General features: G+C 30.6%; 1 protein-coding gene across 5 annotated transcripts in view; it reads left to right on the top strand.

The window, feature by feature from the left end:
• The window catches only part of LOC129972244 (paxillin-like), a 118,750-nt gene extending 108,328 nt beyond the window's left edge, over positions 1-10,422 (top strand). For 4 of the 5 annotated variants that reach the window (XM_056086303.1, XM_056086302.1, XM_056086305.1 and 1 more), the window contains exon 9: positions 7,803-10,422. In XM_056086303.1, the coding sequence (XP_055942278.1) occupies positions 7,803-8,069 (267 nt within the window). In that variant the 3' untranslated portion in view covers positions 8,070-10,422. The remainder of the gene's footprint in view (positions 1-7,802) is intronic. The other variant, XM_056086306.1, reaches the window with a different exon arrangement.
• The last annotated feature ends 6,285 nt before the right edge of the window (positions 10,423-16,707 follow it).

A 16,707-nucleotide genomic window follows, 5' to 3' on the forward strand; every position in this document is an offset into this window, starting at 1 on the left:
GAAATTTACAGTTGACATTTTATCTCAATGAGTGAGCCTGAATTCATTTTCCGATGTTCATTACACTTGCGAATACTGCTGTTTGATTTTTTTTTCAAGAACCATTGCCACTAAAATAAATATTCTGACGATCGCCCGTAATAACATTTTTAGAATAGGAATTTTTTTCCCGTCACTCGAATTCAGACAGATTGAAAATTACTTATAGACATTTTTTTTCCTCAATATAGTTGAATTTTCCAATAAATAATGCAAATAGTACCCTGAAAGTTTTAGCTAGCTTTTCTTTCTGTGTTACTCATACTTTAGTGGAACTTTAAAATCATACTCAGATTTGATCTAATATATATATATATATATATATATATATATATATATATATATATATATATATATATATATATATAGTTATAGTGATATAAATAAAATGAAAAAAATAAATGAAACGCATTAAAAGTTTACATGCTTTTTCTTACGTGCTACGAAACATAATGAAAGTATATGTGAACATTTTGTTACAGTTAATTAAAAAAATTTTTACTAATTAGAAACATAATTCCCATATTGGAAAAGATTAATTATCTTACATGCTGTCATTCTCATTAAATAAAAGAATTATTGATCTTCCGGTGTAATTTTATTTATTTCCTTCCAAGTTACCTCTTACAATATTTAAGTAAAAATTTTGCATTATTTTTTTAATTTATAACGTGCGGGAAAAATTAGCTATCGATAGAATTTAGAAACTAAATGTAATTTTTCGACAAATTCAGAGATTTAACAATCGTTTGGGATGAATGATATTTTTATTTAAATTTAAATTAAGGTTGAAAAGATTTCGTATAATTATTATTATATTATGTATGGTTTGCTTTTTAATGTGTTCTATTTTCGTGTGCTTTGGCATTCCTTCAAATAATAGTATTCATCCCCCCCCCTCCACTTTTTCTCATTTGTCATTTACCGAACAACCGACAATAGTTGATCTTATCTGGTAATAATAATATTTGTTATGCTGTAATTTTCTGATTGTTCGATAATTTTTCACTAATAAAATACTTGGAATGTTTTTTTATTTCAACTGGCATCAAGTACATTATCTGGCATCACACCATACGTAAAATTTATATTGAGGATGTTCTTGACTCGATTTTTTCATTTACTTCTATATAAAAATTTTATTTATTACGTATGGCGGATAGTGATTGGGACAAAGTATAATGTAAACAATATTCTTTTGATTGGCGTTCATAGAAGTAACCCTAAATACATACATTGTTATAATATAAAGTAGGCCTAATAAATTTGTATTAATTTTATGCGGAAGATTTAAATGTATCAAAATGTTATAAAAAAACGTGAATATTACTTAGCTTTGTGCCATATTATTTATAAATTTAAAAAAAAGCCTATTAACTAAAATTCTATTTAATATTTTCATTCATAATGATTGGCAACACGCCTATTAAACAGATTCTTTGCAAATGTGCTCTTTGTTATATTCTACTACACGGGCAATTTGATTTTACAGCCAGACGGTGCTGCGCTCACCAACTTCTTAGAGGATCAAATAACATTTTCAAGGGTTTCAGTGTCAAGTTTATTCTTGAAAGTGTATTTTTAAATGTCACTAGAGCTTTCGACAAAATGCGACATAATGGCCTAATCAAATTGATATTAATTAATTTTTTTTTTTTTGCTGTTTCAATTCATGACTAAGAATTTTAAAAAAATAAAGTATTTTAAATAAATTTTCGAAGTAAAATTCTATCCGGAATTGCTATTATCAGAGCAGAAACACTATTGAGAAGTTCTAGTAACTCATTTGACTCAGTTTCTTTTAAAATCTGTTTTTTAGACCATCCATGGACAATATCACCAATTATAATGTGCAATTCAACCTCAATAAGTAGTGTTATGACGTGTTGTTATTAACAGCGAGGAAATGCAGACTATACTCTTTTGGAAAAGACATTCCAGCAAACCAATTTAGGAGGTAATCATCTTCAACGACCATCTTAAGAGTGAGTGATGCTTAAGAGTTTTGATCAGCAGCAAATTTTCCTTCAATAAAATGACACTTACATTGCTAATTAATTTTGGAACAAAGTTCTATTTAACTTTTCTCCTCACTGGTAGATATTCCCTCCTCATTCCCTTTAAGACACGAAGTTCTGCGATAAAGGTAGATGTATCATCTTATTTGGACATAGATGCTACTCAAAGCTGAGAGCTTGGAGTAGAAACACACAGAGGAAAAAAATTGAAATACCGTAGAATGAAAATCTCCATATCATCACAAATGTGTTATGGTACCTGAAAAATAATGGTATAATGACTTGACAACGATTAAAATTAAGATTACATCTAAAAGCCATCTAGGAATTTCTTCAACCAAATAATTCTTAACCCAATAATCAGCTGAAGAGCATTCTTCATCTACAATGCAGAAAAAGATGCCTGCCCATATACAAATATCAAATGGTCCCTTCCATTTAAACCATCTCAATCGAACAATTTGAGCCGAATTCTTTTATTTCAAATATTTTATTGCAACGCCGAAATTAGTCGAAACTTTTTCCTGCTTAAAAGCTTAAATACCTTCTATATGAATGCTTAAAATGTATTAGCTTAATTTCTGAAGATCACTAAGTAATTTGACCCCAAAAATTCATGAGATAAACGTTTTAGATTTATCCGAGTCCTGAAACGAAAATGAAATTCGATCGTATGTAAATATAATACTATTATTTAAAAGCTCAACATGTTAGATGGAATAAATTTAGTGTAGTATACTAAAAGTGTATATTTTTATTAAATTTGGGGCCAAATCTGCCTGCGGCAAGTGACACACTTTTAATGCATATTTTATATTCTGGCTGCTTTATGAATCTACAGAATAACTATTTATATATAAAAACTTTAAACTTTTTTATATTTACATATTTATATATAAAAAAAAGTTTTTTAATATGCGTAATGTCTCTCCGTTCAAGGAATGTATGATCGTAGAATCTATACATTCTAAAAATTACAGAATTGTTGCTTTCACCACCACGACATCTATATCACCTTTCGTGTTGTACTTTTTCTATGAAAATTTCCAGAAGATCTTGAATATGTGCCTCCATTTTCAACATCATTTCAACTATGGTTTGTTCTGCCTTTGATTTGTCGTATGTGTACATAAAATGGCATGGTTTATATTAAGACAGTGAAGAAAGTCATACAGCTGGATCTTAGTCCTTTGTCGAATCATAACCGGCTTTCTATTTTGCGAGGTTGTACTATAGAGATTTACCACTACATACTATGCCACTAGACTTTAGTGATTATCATTACTCACTATGCCAACTGACCGTCCGGAATTTAATAATTTTTTTTCAGCTTGAAAGAGCTATTACTACTTGTTCTTTTTTAATTTTTCTGTTTTTCTGTTTTTTTTTTTTTTTTTTTTTTTTTGCGCAACAAACTTTTTAAAAATTGTTGTTTTGTTCTTGTCCGTATCGTAGCATTTTTTGAAACTCTTAAAAGGGAATGTCTGTTCCTCACAAATCTCTCCACTTTGATTGTTCGAGTCCAAAATTTGTACAGATTTTTGTCTTTGATGACAAGACTGGGCACTATTAGTAATTTCTTTTATATAGCTTGAAGTGTTTCTGAATGAATGCTTTCAAATAATTTCAGACAAATCAATAGACATTCAAAATTTCTTGGGCTTTGATCCGAAATTTGATATACCTAAACAATTCAGGTTATGAAATTGAAGGCCCAATTTCATTTATTAATCTTAAATAATTCCCATCTTGTGTTTTCAGTATTCTTCGGCTTAATCATGTCGAAAAACTTAAAGATTAAAATGAGGGGGAAAAATTATAGAATTTTATTTTGAAATTCTTTTTGCTATAGTGACAAAGTATGTAGTACATATTGCGAACAACAATATTTGTGAAAAGTACATAGTACGAGTAAACACAATAATTACAAAACTTTTAAGAGCTAAATGCAAAAAATTTGATACATTGATTTAACACTTAAAGGTAAGATCTCTATCAAATTTGCTCAAAATCAGCCAAGGAGTTGACCATCTATTCGTCTGTACTTTCTCATACGTGTAAATACGATAACTCAAAAAAAAAAGCCAGCCACTTTGATAAATGAATTTGGCACACAGTTTTATAATCGAAAACATAGATTCTTGTCAAATTTTGAACCAAATCCGTCTGTGCTTTAGCACGCATATAAACGCGATATCTGAATAACGGAATAATTTGAATAAATGAAATTAGTATGTTACCTTGTTATTAAAATTATATTTCTGTGTCAAATTTTAGTTTCAATCGATTGCAAAAAAATTTCCACAGTGCATTTCGATTTTCTTGACCGTGTTACGAAGCATAAGATTCTCATGTGCGGGATTCTGGGAATAAAATTCTGAACACTTGAACAGCTACGGCCTTAACGAAGTTCCCACTATTTTTTCCGATACAATTTTGATAAATCACTTCCTCTGATTGATTTTTCGTGTTTACATGGACGGACTTTATCGGAAGAGTTGACATCATATAGATGGATTTCACAAACAATTTGCAGAAACAACTGCATAATTTGATGTTAAGATCACATACGAAGTTTCATTCCTCTAATCAGTTCGTTTTTCAGTTATCAGGTGGATAGATAAACATATATAATTTGAATTTATATTGATTGTCTTTTTTGGACAGAGAGGCGACATTGAAAGATCTAAATGTAAGGTTCTTTCAAAATCTCGAGATCGATTCCCCCCCCCCAGGAATACCACACTTCCTGTGGTTTTTATACGAGGGAGTAAAAAGTGGTAAACTGAATCTTGGCAAAAATTTCTATTTTGCTTCTGACATGCTGCTCAGGAATCTCCATTTTGTGCTATAAACATATGTGTCAGTTTCTATCCAAAATTTTCCCACCGGTATATTTTCTTTCTTTTATAGTACGATTTATTGAACTTTATTAGTCATTATTTTTGTGACCACATTGTCTACAAATTTCTTATCAATCCTCTCTGTCTGTAAACATGGGAGTGCCAGCTCAAGTGTCGCCCTCGTCATCTGACCGCGGTTCAAAATTACGAGGTCCGTCCCAAAATAGCCCTAGTGTTGCTTTACAGCGGAACGTTAATATAACTAACTAACTATCTGTAAACATGATAGCTCACATACGCTTTGAGTTAGGGGGATGAAATTTGGTATGTGGTCTTTGCATTAAATCTATAAACTTATATCAAATTTTGCTCGAAATTTATTCTTAGGGTTTATCTAGCTGAAAATCCATTCTAGAAACATTTGTCTGTATTCAAGTGAACACGATAACCACAAAACATAAATAGCTAGATGGATGGAAATTGGTACATAGATGATGAGTGTAGATTTGTATGAAATTTTGAAGCAATCCCTGAAGATTCTGACCGTTTGCCGATTTGTGCTCTAGCATGCATATAAACGCAATATCTAAAAGAGCAATAATTTCGATAAATAAAATTTGGTATGTAATCTTATTGCTAAATTGTTGTTCTGTGTCTAATTTTGCTTTTGTTTTGTATGCGTTTTTTGTTTGGTAAAAAAAAAATGGATTGAAAATGCATTTTTGATTTTTTATACTATACTGCGAAGCACAAAGTTCTCGTGACTAGGTCTTGGAAAATAAAAATCTAAGCACTTACGCCGTTCATAACATTAGCTAATGTTACAGTGCAGGAAGTAGAGTAGATAACGCCTTTATTAAGGAGTATGCGAGAGAATTTTGGTAAACCTCTTGTTATAATGGGAGTTTCGGTTTAAATCTTAGTCTATCAAAAGCGAAGCTAATTATGAACCAGTGAATCCGTGCAAAAGTTTTGTACATTCAAAGTTAATTCCCTTCCCCTTATTAAAAAAAAACAAAAAAAAAAAAAACGCATTTTTGTTTAAATTTAGTTTTTGTTGAAATTAAATACTCATCGAAGTGTGTGCTCGATTAAAAGTGTGTAAACGCATCTATAAGACGAGTACCAAAAATAATTGTCACCATCTGTTGATTATAATATTTTAACATATAAATGAAGCATGCTATGTCAATATCTGGATGGGATAAAGTTTATATTAAAGGTGAATTATTATAGAAAATGTATAAAAAGATACATTTTAATACAAGTAAAAAAGATTATAGTTCATATAGTGTACTGAGCAGGCGATTATATCCCTGTACCAATTTTTAAATGATTTTGAGACTTTATATTTGCTTTCACTTAGAAAAATCCTTTGAATGATGTAAAGAATTATGTTGTACAAATCAAGAAATGCATAGCTTGGAAAATTACAAAATCTTAGTTTTCATTCAGTTTGCCGGCCCTAACATACCTTATAATTAAATATTCTATATAATATTATATTAAATATTCTTGATACATTCGTCTTTTTTTTTAAAAAAAAAAGTTCCACACTTCTAAAACTGAAATTTTCCGAGTTATATATCTTTGAATTTCTTCGTCATTTTAAATCAATTTACGGTGCCTCTAGAAAGAATAACTCGTTTATTGCTGGATTTTCTTTGATGCGCTATTGAAATGGAGATATCCAAAGCTTCTTAATTCTATCAGATTTAGTCACAGAAAAGAAGAGCTATATTTTATAAACGTTTAGATCAAGAACTTTCTACCAAATATGATTGTTAGATTCTGTGGATTGTATGATAATGTAGAATCGTAATTCTTTAAAAAGTACATTCATTGATTGAAACAGAATAAAATATAATTCCCTACGTCCTTTAGGACATTTTTCCAGTGGGAAATGTATACATATCTCTAATGTTTTACAAAAGAGCTATTGGATCACGATTAGAATTGCCACTATTTGATTACATTAATGTTACAAATTATACGCACCTTGTCTCTAGAAAGACATTTTTTTTTTTTGCATATATTGCCCATCATTGTCTTTGAAGCTTACAAACGCTGAAAAGAATTTTTTTTACGTGAATAAAACTAATTCAGATTCCAGCCTGTATAGGTACTAGACTTATTCCTTTACCCGAACAAAATTGAATGCTTAAAAACATATTTGCATGAATTGCTTGTAAGTTTTTTATGTATACCTCTCGACTAATTTATTAATATCCCTTCCTTTTGTGTCAAAATAAGGAGTCCAAATCAAAACATTTGTGATGCATTGAAAATTAGAACCAAGAGAAGGGGGGGGGGTTACATTTTAGGAATTGCAGATTGTCCTTTGTTTTCTTTCTTGTATGTTCTAGAATCGAATGATTTTTTTTTTTTTAATCATGAAATACATCACTATTTTTATAACTTTCTTGCTCATTTTGTGGCTATGCTGATTATCTCTCTTGGCTACTAGTATTTTTTTAATGAAGACAATATCAACATAAAGCGAAATGGCAATGAAAAGGATACTAATAATACTGATGTATTTTCAATAAAGTAGCTTGGGGAGAAGTGGTTTTTTTTTTTTTTTTCAGTAATGAGCATATCAACTACTTCAATGAGAATATTTGCATAAAGCACTTTTACATCTTAATTCAACTGCTCATTACACGATTCTGACCTTATTTAGGGAGTTTATTTTTCAGTTCTTAAATACGTATGTATGTATAACGTGTGCTGCTGATGTGTGCGTGTTTTTGCCAAATAAAGAATCTATTAGTTGCTATCAAACTGCATTATGTTTAGATTTATCTGCTTGTTCCAATGGTTTTCTCTGCCAATTTTTTAATGCTATTTTTTTTAATGATGTAAATATGATGTTGTTGACATAATGAATGATTAATTTCAGGATTGCCGGCAACCCTTCAATGGTGGAAGTTTCTTTGAACACGAAGGCCAACCTTACTGTGAGCTCCATTACCACGCCAAACGCGGTTCCCTTTGCGCGGGATGTCACAAGCCAATCAGCGGTCGTTGCGTCACGGCTATGTCCCGGAAATTTCATCCCGAACATTTCGTCTGCTCGTTCTGTCTCAAGCAACTTAACAAGGGCACCTTCAAAGAGCAGAACGATAAGCCTTACTGTCACCCATGCTTCGAGAAACTGTTCGCCTAAAATTAAAATGAACTGTGAATTAAAAAAGAATTGGAAATGTTTTCTACTTTTCTTCAGCCACTAGCCAGCTTTCCGACTGGAAAACTTTGCTGCTGCTGTTTCTGTGTTTCTCCAAATGTTGACTGTGCTTTTTTTTTTTTTTTTTTTTTTTTTTGCTAGGCCGGCTCAAGTTATTCAAGGTTGTGTCAAGTATTTTTATGTGCATCGTGGGTTTTTAATCATTGTTCTTAAATCTTTCAAGCCCCTTTGTAGAAATTCAGTTGGGGGCTGATTTTTGTAACTTGAGATAATTGAACTCTTGATCATAGCAGATGGTGATCTAAAAACCCACGAGCTATTTCAACAATGTCTATTTTGATTTTGGGGTTGCTTCATTTTTATTTTAATGTTGTAATTTTTTGAATACTTTAAATTTCTCTTAATTTTGTCTAATTAGCCAAAATCATTTTATTATAGTAATTAATTAATTAATTAATGAGTTTTATAACATTCAGAAATCATTCAACTTTTTCAGAGACACAAAACATTTAAAAAATTAACTTTTTATGTTATCCCTTAAACAAAGTTTTTGCATTTACGTTGAATCAGTATTTCCGTAGAATTTTATATCATTTTCAAAATGTGTCATATTTATGTATTATTCCCTTGCCATATTTTGACTAGTTCACGGGATTTTTAGTTATGAATTCGCTTCTAAATATTTATATATATATATATATGAATCCTTTATTCTCGCTTGTTCCTATAAACGGATGATCTGAATGAAGTGTTTGCTGTTTTTTTTGACATTGTTACAAATATGTATGATTGCACTGTATATATTTGAACTAGAGAAAAAAAAGCTATCCCTTCTTTAAGTTTGATTAATAGCTATTGCTTCGTTGTAGATCTTTATTTTAATTATGTATAGATTGTATAAAATCCGCGTTTTCGAATTGACTTATTATTATTCTTTATAAAATATCTGCAGTATTATCTCTCTTAACCGGTGAAGCCAATTTCAAGTACAAAATTTTGGCGCACAGTTGATTATAATATTGGAATTTTACTAGTCTATAGGAATTGCGAAAGTTTTATTGGTCTATTTCCCGATCTATCTTCTGTAATTACATAAACAACATCAAAATTAGAAGAGATTCAAAAGGAAAAAAAAATATGTTACTTAAGTTTACCTTATACAACTTTTCAAGCATTTTTTCAGTTAATGCTGTGATGTTGAAATTCTGCCTAAATGCAAATTTGATTTGTAGACTCTAATTTTGTATTCGATTATTTGACTTTAAGTAATCCAGTTTTTAAAAAATTACTTTTGTTAGTGAAGTACCGGTTACAAGGGATTTTGCTGTATTTCTCAAAGTTAAAATTCATTGGCTAGTGTTAAGGCTTAAGTGGTCACAAGCAATTGCAGATATTCTTCTGTATAAGTTTTTTTTTTTTTCTGTAAAAGTGTTTGTTTTGACGATGGGCAATATTAATGAAGATACAGTATGGTAGAGATAAGGCCATGCATTGAAGCCTTTTTGCTGTCAATGTCAGTAAAGTGAATAGGATTGTCATTTGCTTAATTCATTAAAACGTTTTTCTTTCGGGCTGCGACGTGGTATTTTAAATTATGAATATATCGTTCTTTAATATTTTGAATACTTCTAAAAGTCTTCCGCTAATTTTTTGTCTCACAGTATGTATGTGTTGGCCTTGTGAAAAATTTGTAGTTCGTTTAAAAATGTGCAACTATTTGTCTGACTTATTTAGCGGTGTATAAATGTCATTCGTCTTTTACGTTTCTTTAAAAAAATTCAAAAAAAAAATTACTAAATAATTATTAACTTCTCTTTTTGGAGTATAAAATTCGTTATTATCTTGCAGTTTGCGAACTTTAATCACAGTAGACAATCAAAATATTTTCATTTGGTTTTCTCTTGATGCTGCAGTCATCAAACAATCGTAATTAGTTATTTAACTATTAGTAATTTTATTTCATTGAGATAATTTGACATATGAATAAATTTGTAAATAATATATTTAAGTTTTCAATTTTATTCTAATGGGTGTATCCAGTTACTAGTTTTTAAATTAACATCAAGGTAACTGTTCCAATTGTGTTATTAATAATCAAAAAAATAAAGTTGTTATATGAACAATTTTCGTTTTAAATTGAGGTATGAATTTTTCATGCATTCATATTGTATCAAAATTATTACACATAAAAAAATGATTCATCGTCAGGATTATTAAATGCTTACTTATATGCCATGATTTATCTAGCGAATGGTTTATTGCTTTGATAATGGTTGTTATTCTTGTTGATCTCTTTTAAAGAAATGTACTCTAACAATAAAGACTTTGTTTTTAATTTCTTGTTTCTGTCATTAAATATTCTGCACACATGTAATGAAAATCTGATAATTTTATTTATACTTTCGTTCTTATATGTGTAAACTATGTCCAACTACAATTAAACATGTGCAAAGAATTCCAGTTTAATTTACACATTCCATTGCACATTTTGAATGAGAAGAAAATAATTTTACAAAACGCAGTACGACCAACGGAAGTAATCTTTTCCGGAACTTTCTCGCATAATCTCCAATAAAAGTCTTATCCCTCCCCTCCCTCTCCCCCGACAAAAAATTATGAACCTTCGGTAAGGCCACTAATGCTTTGCTTGGCATTGGCGAACAATAGTTACGAAATACAGATATTTGGCGTGAATTTAGCATTTTTATGGAATTTGTCGTACGAATATACATTTTGGACACATTTTTTCTAACCTGTTGGAACCAATATTTCACACAGAACTATAATGGCATTCTCAAAACTGCTTATCGAATTCCATTGATTCATTAAGTCAAATCCTTACTTCATGCGTTTTTATGCGTATAGACCTACACGTGATCAACCCTTGGTTCAAATTTTAATGCGAATCTACATTTTAGAATGGACAAAGCTGTTTTAGCCATGTCCAAATTTTATCTATCTAGCTCTTTATGTTTTGTAGTTACAGAATTCACTTGTACTAGAGCAGCCAGACAGATGGACAAACTTCCACGGACTGGATTTCATTCAAAATTTTATAGAAATTTGCAAATTTAGTCTAAAACCCATATATCAGTTATGTCCATCTAGTTCAAAGTATTTTTGAATTATCGCAGACATAATTTCAAAAATATGTTTTTCAGTTTCGGTAGGTTTGAATCTGAAAATTCATCAAAATCTCGAATTCGAGTTATTTGACGACTACGATACTTAATCTTTGTATACTTCGTATTCGGAAAAGTAAAAAGATACAATAAAGTTATACGTGGCATTACAAGAATTGACTTTTCTAGAAATCCGTGAAAATTATTCTTTAGAATTCATTGTATCATTTGGAATATGAGAACGGAATAACCATTCAAATGCTTTTATTGTCTATGATAAATAGGATCGAACAATAATTCGGCAATTTTTTCTTGGGGAATGCATGAATGAAAGATGGTTGATGTACGTATTACAATCAATAAATAGCAAGATAAGGAATATTGCAGGTTTTAAAAGCCTCCTTGGAAAAAAGTTTTCACAGCAAACGTTACAAATGACGAAAATTTATGTCATCACTTTTAGCACTAATCGTAACGGCAAAGACTTCAATAAATCAACACTCTGATACTCTTCCATTAAAAAAGTTCAAAACCAGTGCTGGCAAAGGTAAACCTTTTGTCCCATGTGATTTGGCAATTGTTGGTCGTCTTTTCTATGATGTATATTTTACGCTTATACTGACATGCGTCATTGGTCAACATTGGTCTTTGATTTCCGATTATTTACCGTCAGTTCACAGAAAATGATTCATCATCTCGGGCCCACTGGCATAACAACGGACACGTTATTATGTATTTTCTATGGAATCTGTCGCACCTTAGGAACGAAGCTTTAAAAATGTTTAGTAAGTCAATCAAAATTAAAACGTCTTGGCAAACTTTATTTAAACCTGGATCCTATTATACGTCATCGCTAAATCACTAAAAAAAATCAAATGCAAAAAGAAAACATCTGCCGAAATCCGTGGGTAATCCAGAACATTTCTCCATGATCAGGTCTGTTCCCACGTGAATTCTACTCTTTCACAAAAAGTCAATTCAGATGTCAGTTCAGAATGGACGGAGGAGTTAGAGTGTCTATTCAGTTGGCTAAAACAACAATCAAGCAACGCATTCTTTGTCTAGTGAGATAATTACTAAAGTAATTGCCTACAGTATTTTTGAATTTCTTAAAATAATTATTATAAAATGTCTAATTATTGCTATTTATTGATTGCCTAATAATTTGCATCGTAATGTGTTGGAAAAACAATATGAAAGCTAAGTCAAAAATTCAATCTCCTTGCACTTCATAATGTTGGAGGTAACATTGTATTTTTGTTGGCATTGTTCAATTTTTTTATTTGAGTGTAGAAAAGTTTAAAAACTCAAGAATCCCAATTTTTTATCCTACATGTTCAATTGTTGAAATTCTTTCCATGCTAGAAATTAAAATCCATAGCGAGATAAAGATGTAAGCTGGCCGTTAAGTGCCGGTCATTCACTCGGCATCCATCAGATTTATCTGTAAAACTTTCCTCCTTGTCAAAAAACTCACTACGCTGGGAAACAATATTACAAATTCCTGACAATCTGATTAATACAAAATATATCGATATTGTTTAGAATTCGAAAATTCATTTGGAGAATGCAAAATTTAATTAAATTCATTTTCAGAGTACGAAGAAAGTAATCAATGGAAACTTACAGAAAACTTGGGTCTTGAATAACAGAACGTACGAAACGCTATTTTAAACTATATGGAATGATGAGAAAAGAATTGTCCCATTTATTTCATATTAATCGCCTTTGACGATCAATTGTTTCGCCGAGAATATGAATTGTGCTTGTATAATTTCAATTTAATCTCTTATGTGTAACTTGATTTTCATCCTCCAGTACTGATGATACTGATTACATTTCCTTCAATCAGTATTTTTTAAATATCAAATTGTGATAGACATTTAAGAAGTGTTTTTTAACGGACTTGCATTTGATTTTGGCAAGATATATGATACTTATATCAAGAATGTACAGGTGGTTATCAAAATAATGGAAACACCTGTGAATAAAACTGGCATTTTTTAATGCGCTTCGTAACCATTAAAATATAATAATAGCCAACAGGTTTTTTTATATATATATAAATAGCAATTTATATATTCTGATAGTAGGTGTTAGCTTTATTGGAGTTCTGTAATTTTTTTTTTCAAACGCATAAAATTTCGGACCTCTCGGATTTTTAAAGAAGCCAAATTGTAGGAAGTTTTACGGTTTTTATTATACGTTTCTACGTTGTCTAAAATCGTGGTACGGTGTCTAAAGTCCTGACAGCATACACACAGTGCAGCAAGACAAGCTCGGCAAAGCAAAATAGTGGGCGGAAAGAGAAGCTCACTGAAAGAGATCCATGGGTATTGAAGCGGATTGTAATGTCTAAAAAGCGAACAACTGCAGCAAAAGTGACCGCAGAGCTCAATACCCATTTGGATTCTCCAATGTCAGGGATTTTATTCGGAAGGCACCTTCATAAAAAGAACACTGATGGCAGAACAGCAATTCCCAATCCACTCGTCACAAATGTTAATGGTAAACGTCGTCTATAGTAGTCACACTCACAAAACCTCGTCGATTGATAAGTGGAAGAAAGTAATATGGTCTAACGAATCCAGTTTCATACTTTTCCCTACAACAGGACGTTTGCACGTTTGGAAGACACCTGCACAAGTGTATGATCGCGATTGTCTCCTTCCAGCTGTCAAGCATAGTGATAGATCTGTCATGATAAAGACAGCCATGTTGTGGTTTTCTGCTGGACCAATCATAAACCTGAAAGGATGGTCCACTGGGGAGAAGTATAGATAAATTTTAGCTGACCAAGTTCATTCTATGATGCAAACTTTGTTTCCTGTTAGAGATGGAATTTTCCAGGATGATAATGCACCTTTCCATGCAGCGAGACTTGTCTAATCATGGTTTGATGAACACGAGAATAAAGTTAAACATCTGCCTTGGCCCACACAGTCGCCCGACCTCAATATAGTTGAACCGTTATGGTCTATTTTAGCGCGTTTAATACAGAATCGATATCCTCCACCGGTATCGCTCTCAGAACTTTCAGAATATTTGCAGGAAGAATATTACAGCATTCCTTTAAACACTATTCAACACTTGTATGAATCGATTCCTAGGCGAATTCAAGCTGTATTACATGTCAAAGACGGTCCTACACTTACTAATAAAGAGTATTTTAAAAATCTAAGGTATTTCCATTATTCTGATAACCACCTGTAACTCTTCAACTCATCTAATATCCAATTATAGATTACTTTACGTGGTCCTGCAACTTCACTTTTTGCTCTTCCATGTAAAATGCGTGGTTAATTTCTACAATAAAAAGGTTCGGCGCATTTAATACTTATATGATCTTTAATACCAATATGTTAGCCAGACAAATAGATGTCGATTAAAAAAAATTTAATATTGAATATATTAGAGGATATCGGATACATTACCTAATATTTTAGAAGGCATTAATAGTTAAATGAAGTAAAATTGGAGAAGAAAAATTCATTATGACATTACCAAAAAAATTTGAAAAAAAAAAAAAAATCTTTGTTCCCTAGCTTTCAACAAAATATGTTTTTCGTCCAGGAAAGAAAATTAATTAACTTTATTTTAAATAAGGAAAATGGTTCGAATTTTTAAAAATAATGATAGTATATTATTCAAATTTTATGAAATGATATACACAAATTATACATCAAATATTTTTTAAATTTAAAATAAAGGAAATAATTGAACAATTATATTTGTATTATTTAAAAGATAACTTTTTTCTTAATTTTTAGACAGTTCATGATAAATTTTGCGTGATATTTCTAGAAGGAAAGGAAATCCATTTTAACTAATTAATATTTCAATCTATATTTTTAAAAAATATGTCATTCTGAGATGCACTTTTCATCGTTCAAAATATTCAATACCGAATTAACAGATCAATAATCTGTTCTATAGAAACTAAATAGGCACACATACTTTCATTTTTTTATTAGAAAAATATGCAGGGTATCCATTCTAACCATTGGCTAGCAGATGATTTCCGAATTATTAGATAGATATCGAAATTTTAACGAATTGCCACCTTTATTAGCACAAGATTGTACTTTATTTCCACAATGCTTTTCGATATTCTGAATATTGACGATGATATTGTAGAGAATATTGTGCTAATAGGGATATTCCAACTTTCCCTGAATTAAAAAAAAGAGTGTCTATGTTTTTTTCAATCTTCATGCGTGCCTCTCTCTCTCCTTTTATATGTTTACCATGAGCGGGACCAATTAAATGGGTAATATTTGATATGTGATTTTCATTCCCAAATTGTACATTTTATTCAAATTTTGAACGAAATTCATTAAGGGAAAAGCTGTCTTTCATATACATGTGCACAAAATAATTCTAAAATACAACATGCTACATGGATAAAGTTTGGCATATCATTTTACTACCAGGATTGTATATATATGTCAACAAGTTAGGTATATAAATCTTACCATTTGAACTTCGGGCTGAAGTTACAAATTCAGTTGGCAAAAGTGAAAATATGTGTCAAATTTTGGACTTTATCCGTGAAACGGCTACTTGGTCTATTTGTCTGTTAATGTGTATCTGAAAACAAAATTATGCAAACTAATTAAATGAAGGGCTATGTTTTACTTTGATTCCATGACTACAGGTATGTAAGAAAATTTGGTTAAATCAGTAAAGAAGAAAAAAATTGTTTTACAATCCATATTTGATTAGCTTCATAATGCTATGAATTTGAGTATAAAACGAATTATCATGTGGAGCTTAGATAAGGTGACCATTCGTACTGATTTTACCAGTACAGTACTGGTTTTCAGGGCATAAATCCTGGTTAGTCATTAAACAAAACCAGTACACGAAAAGTACTGGTTTTAGATTAGAAAACATTAAAACAAAAAAGTAATAAAATAAAAATAATAAAAATAGAACTGGCAACCCTGATAATTCCATGTGATATCGTCAGGTGTCGCATGAGCAGGATCGCCACGAGATAGGTGGATTGAAATTTTTAAAACCTTTAAAGAAAATGATGTGTCTAATAATATTGGCAAATTGGTGGAGTATTGCCTCTGTATGCCAGGAACTAATGCACCGACCGAACGGGATTTTTCTTTATTAAACAACATCTGGACTAGCGAGAAAACCCAACTGAAAGTGGAAACTTTGAAATCCTTGTTGATTGTCAAAAATAATTTAAATGTATAGATTTCTATAAAAATATACAGGAAAACAAAAATTTGTTAAAAGCAATTCATTCCTCAGAAAAATATAAAAAAACAAACTAAATTAAATAACTCCTTATGTTTTATTATGTTATTATATTAGGTATGGCTTATGTTATGTTATGTTTATTATGTTTTATTTTTATATTGTAAAATCATATTTTAGTTTTCACATTTCTTGTGTTTAAATAAACGCAACATTTTTTGATATCTAAAAGTTTTTATTTACTTAGGTATACAGGTTGGTCGTTGGGTGAATTTTTGATA

This window comes from Argiope bruennichi, chromosome 6 (assembly GCF_947563725.1).
Source record: "Argiope bruennichi chromosome 6, qqArgBrue1.1, whole genome shotgun sequence".
In the NCBI taxonomy this organism is placed as follows: domain Eukaryota; kingdom Metazoa; phylum Arthropoda; class Arachnida; order Araneae; family Araneidae; genus Argiope; species Argiope bruennichi.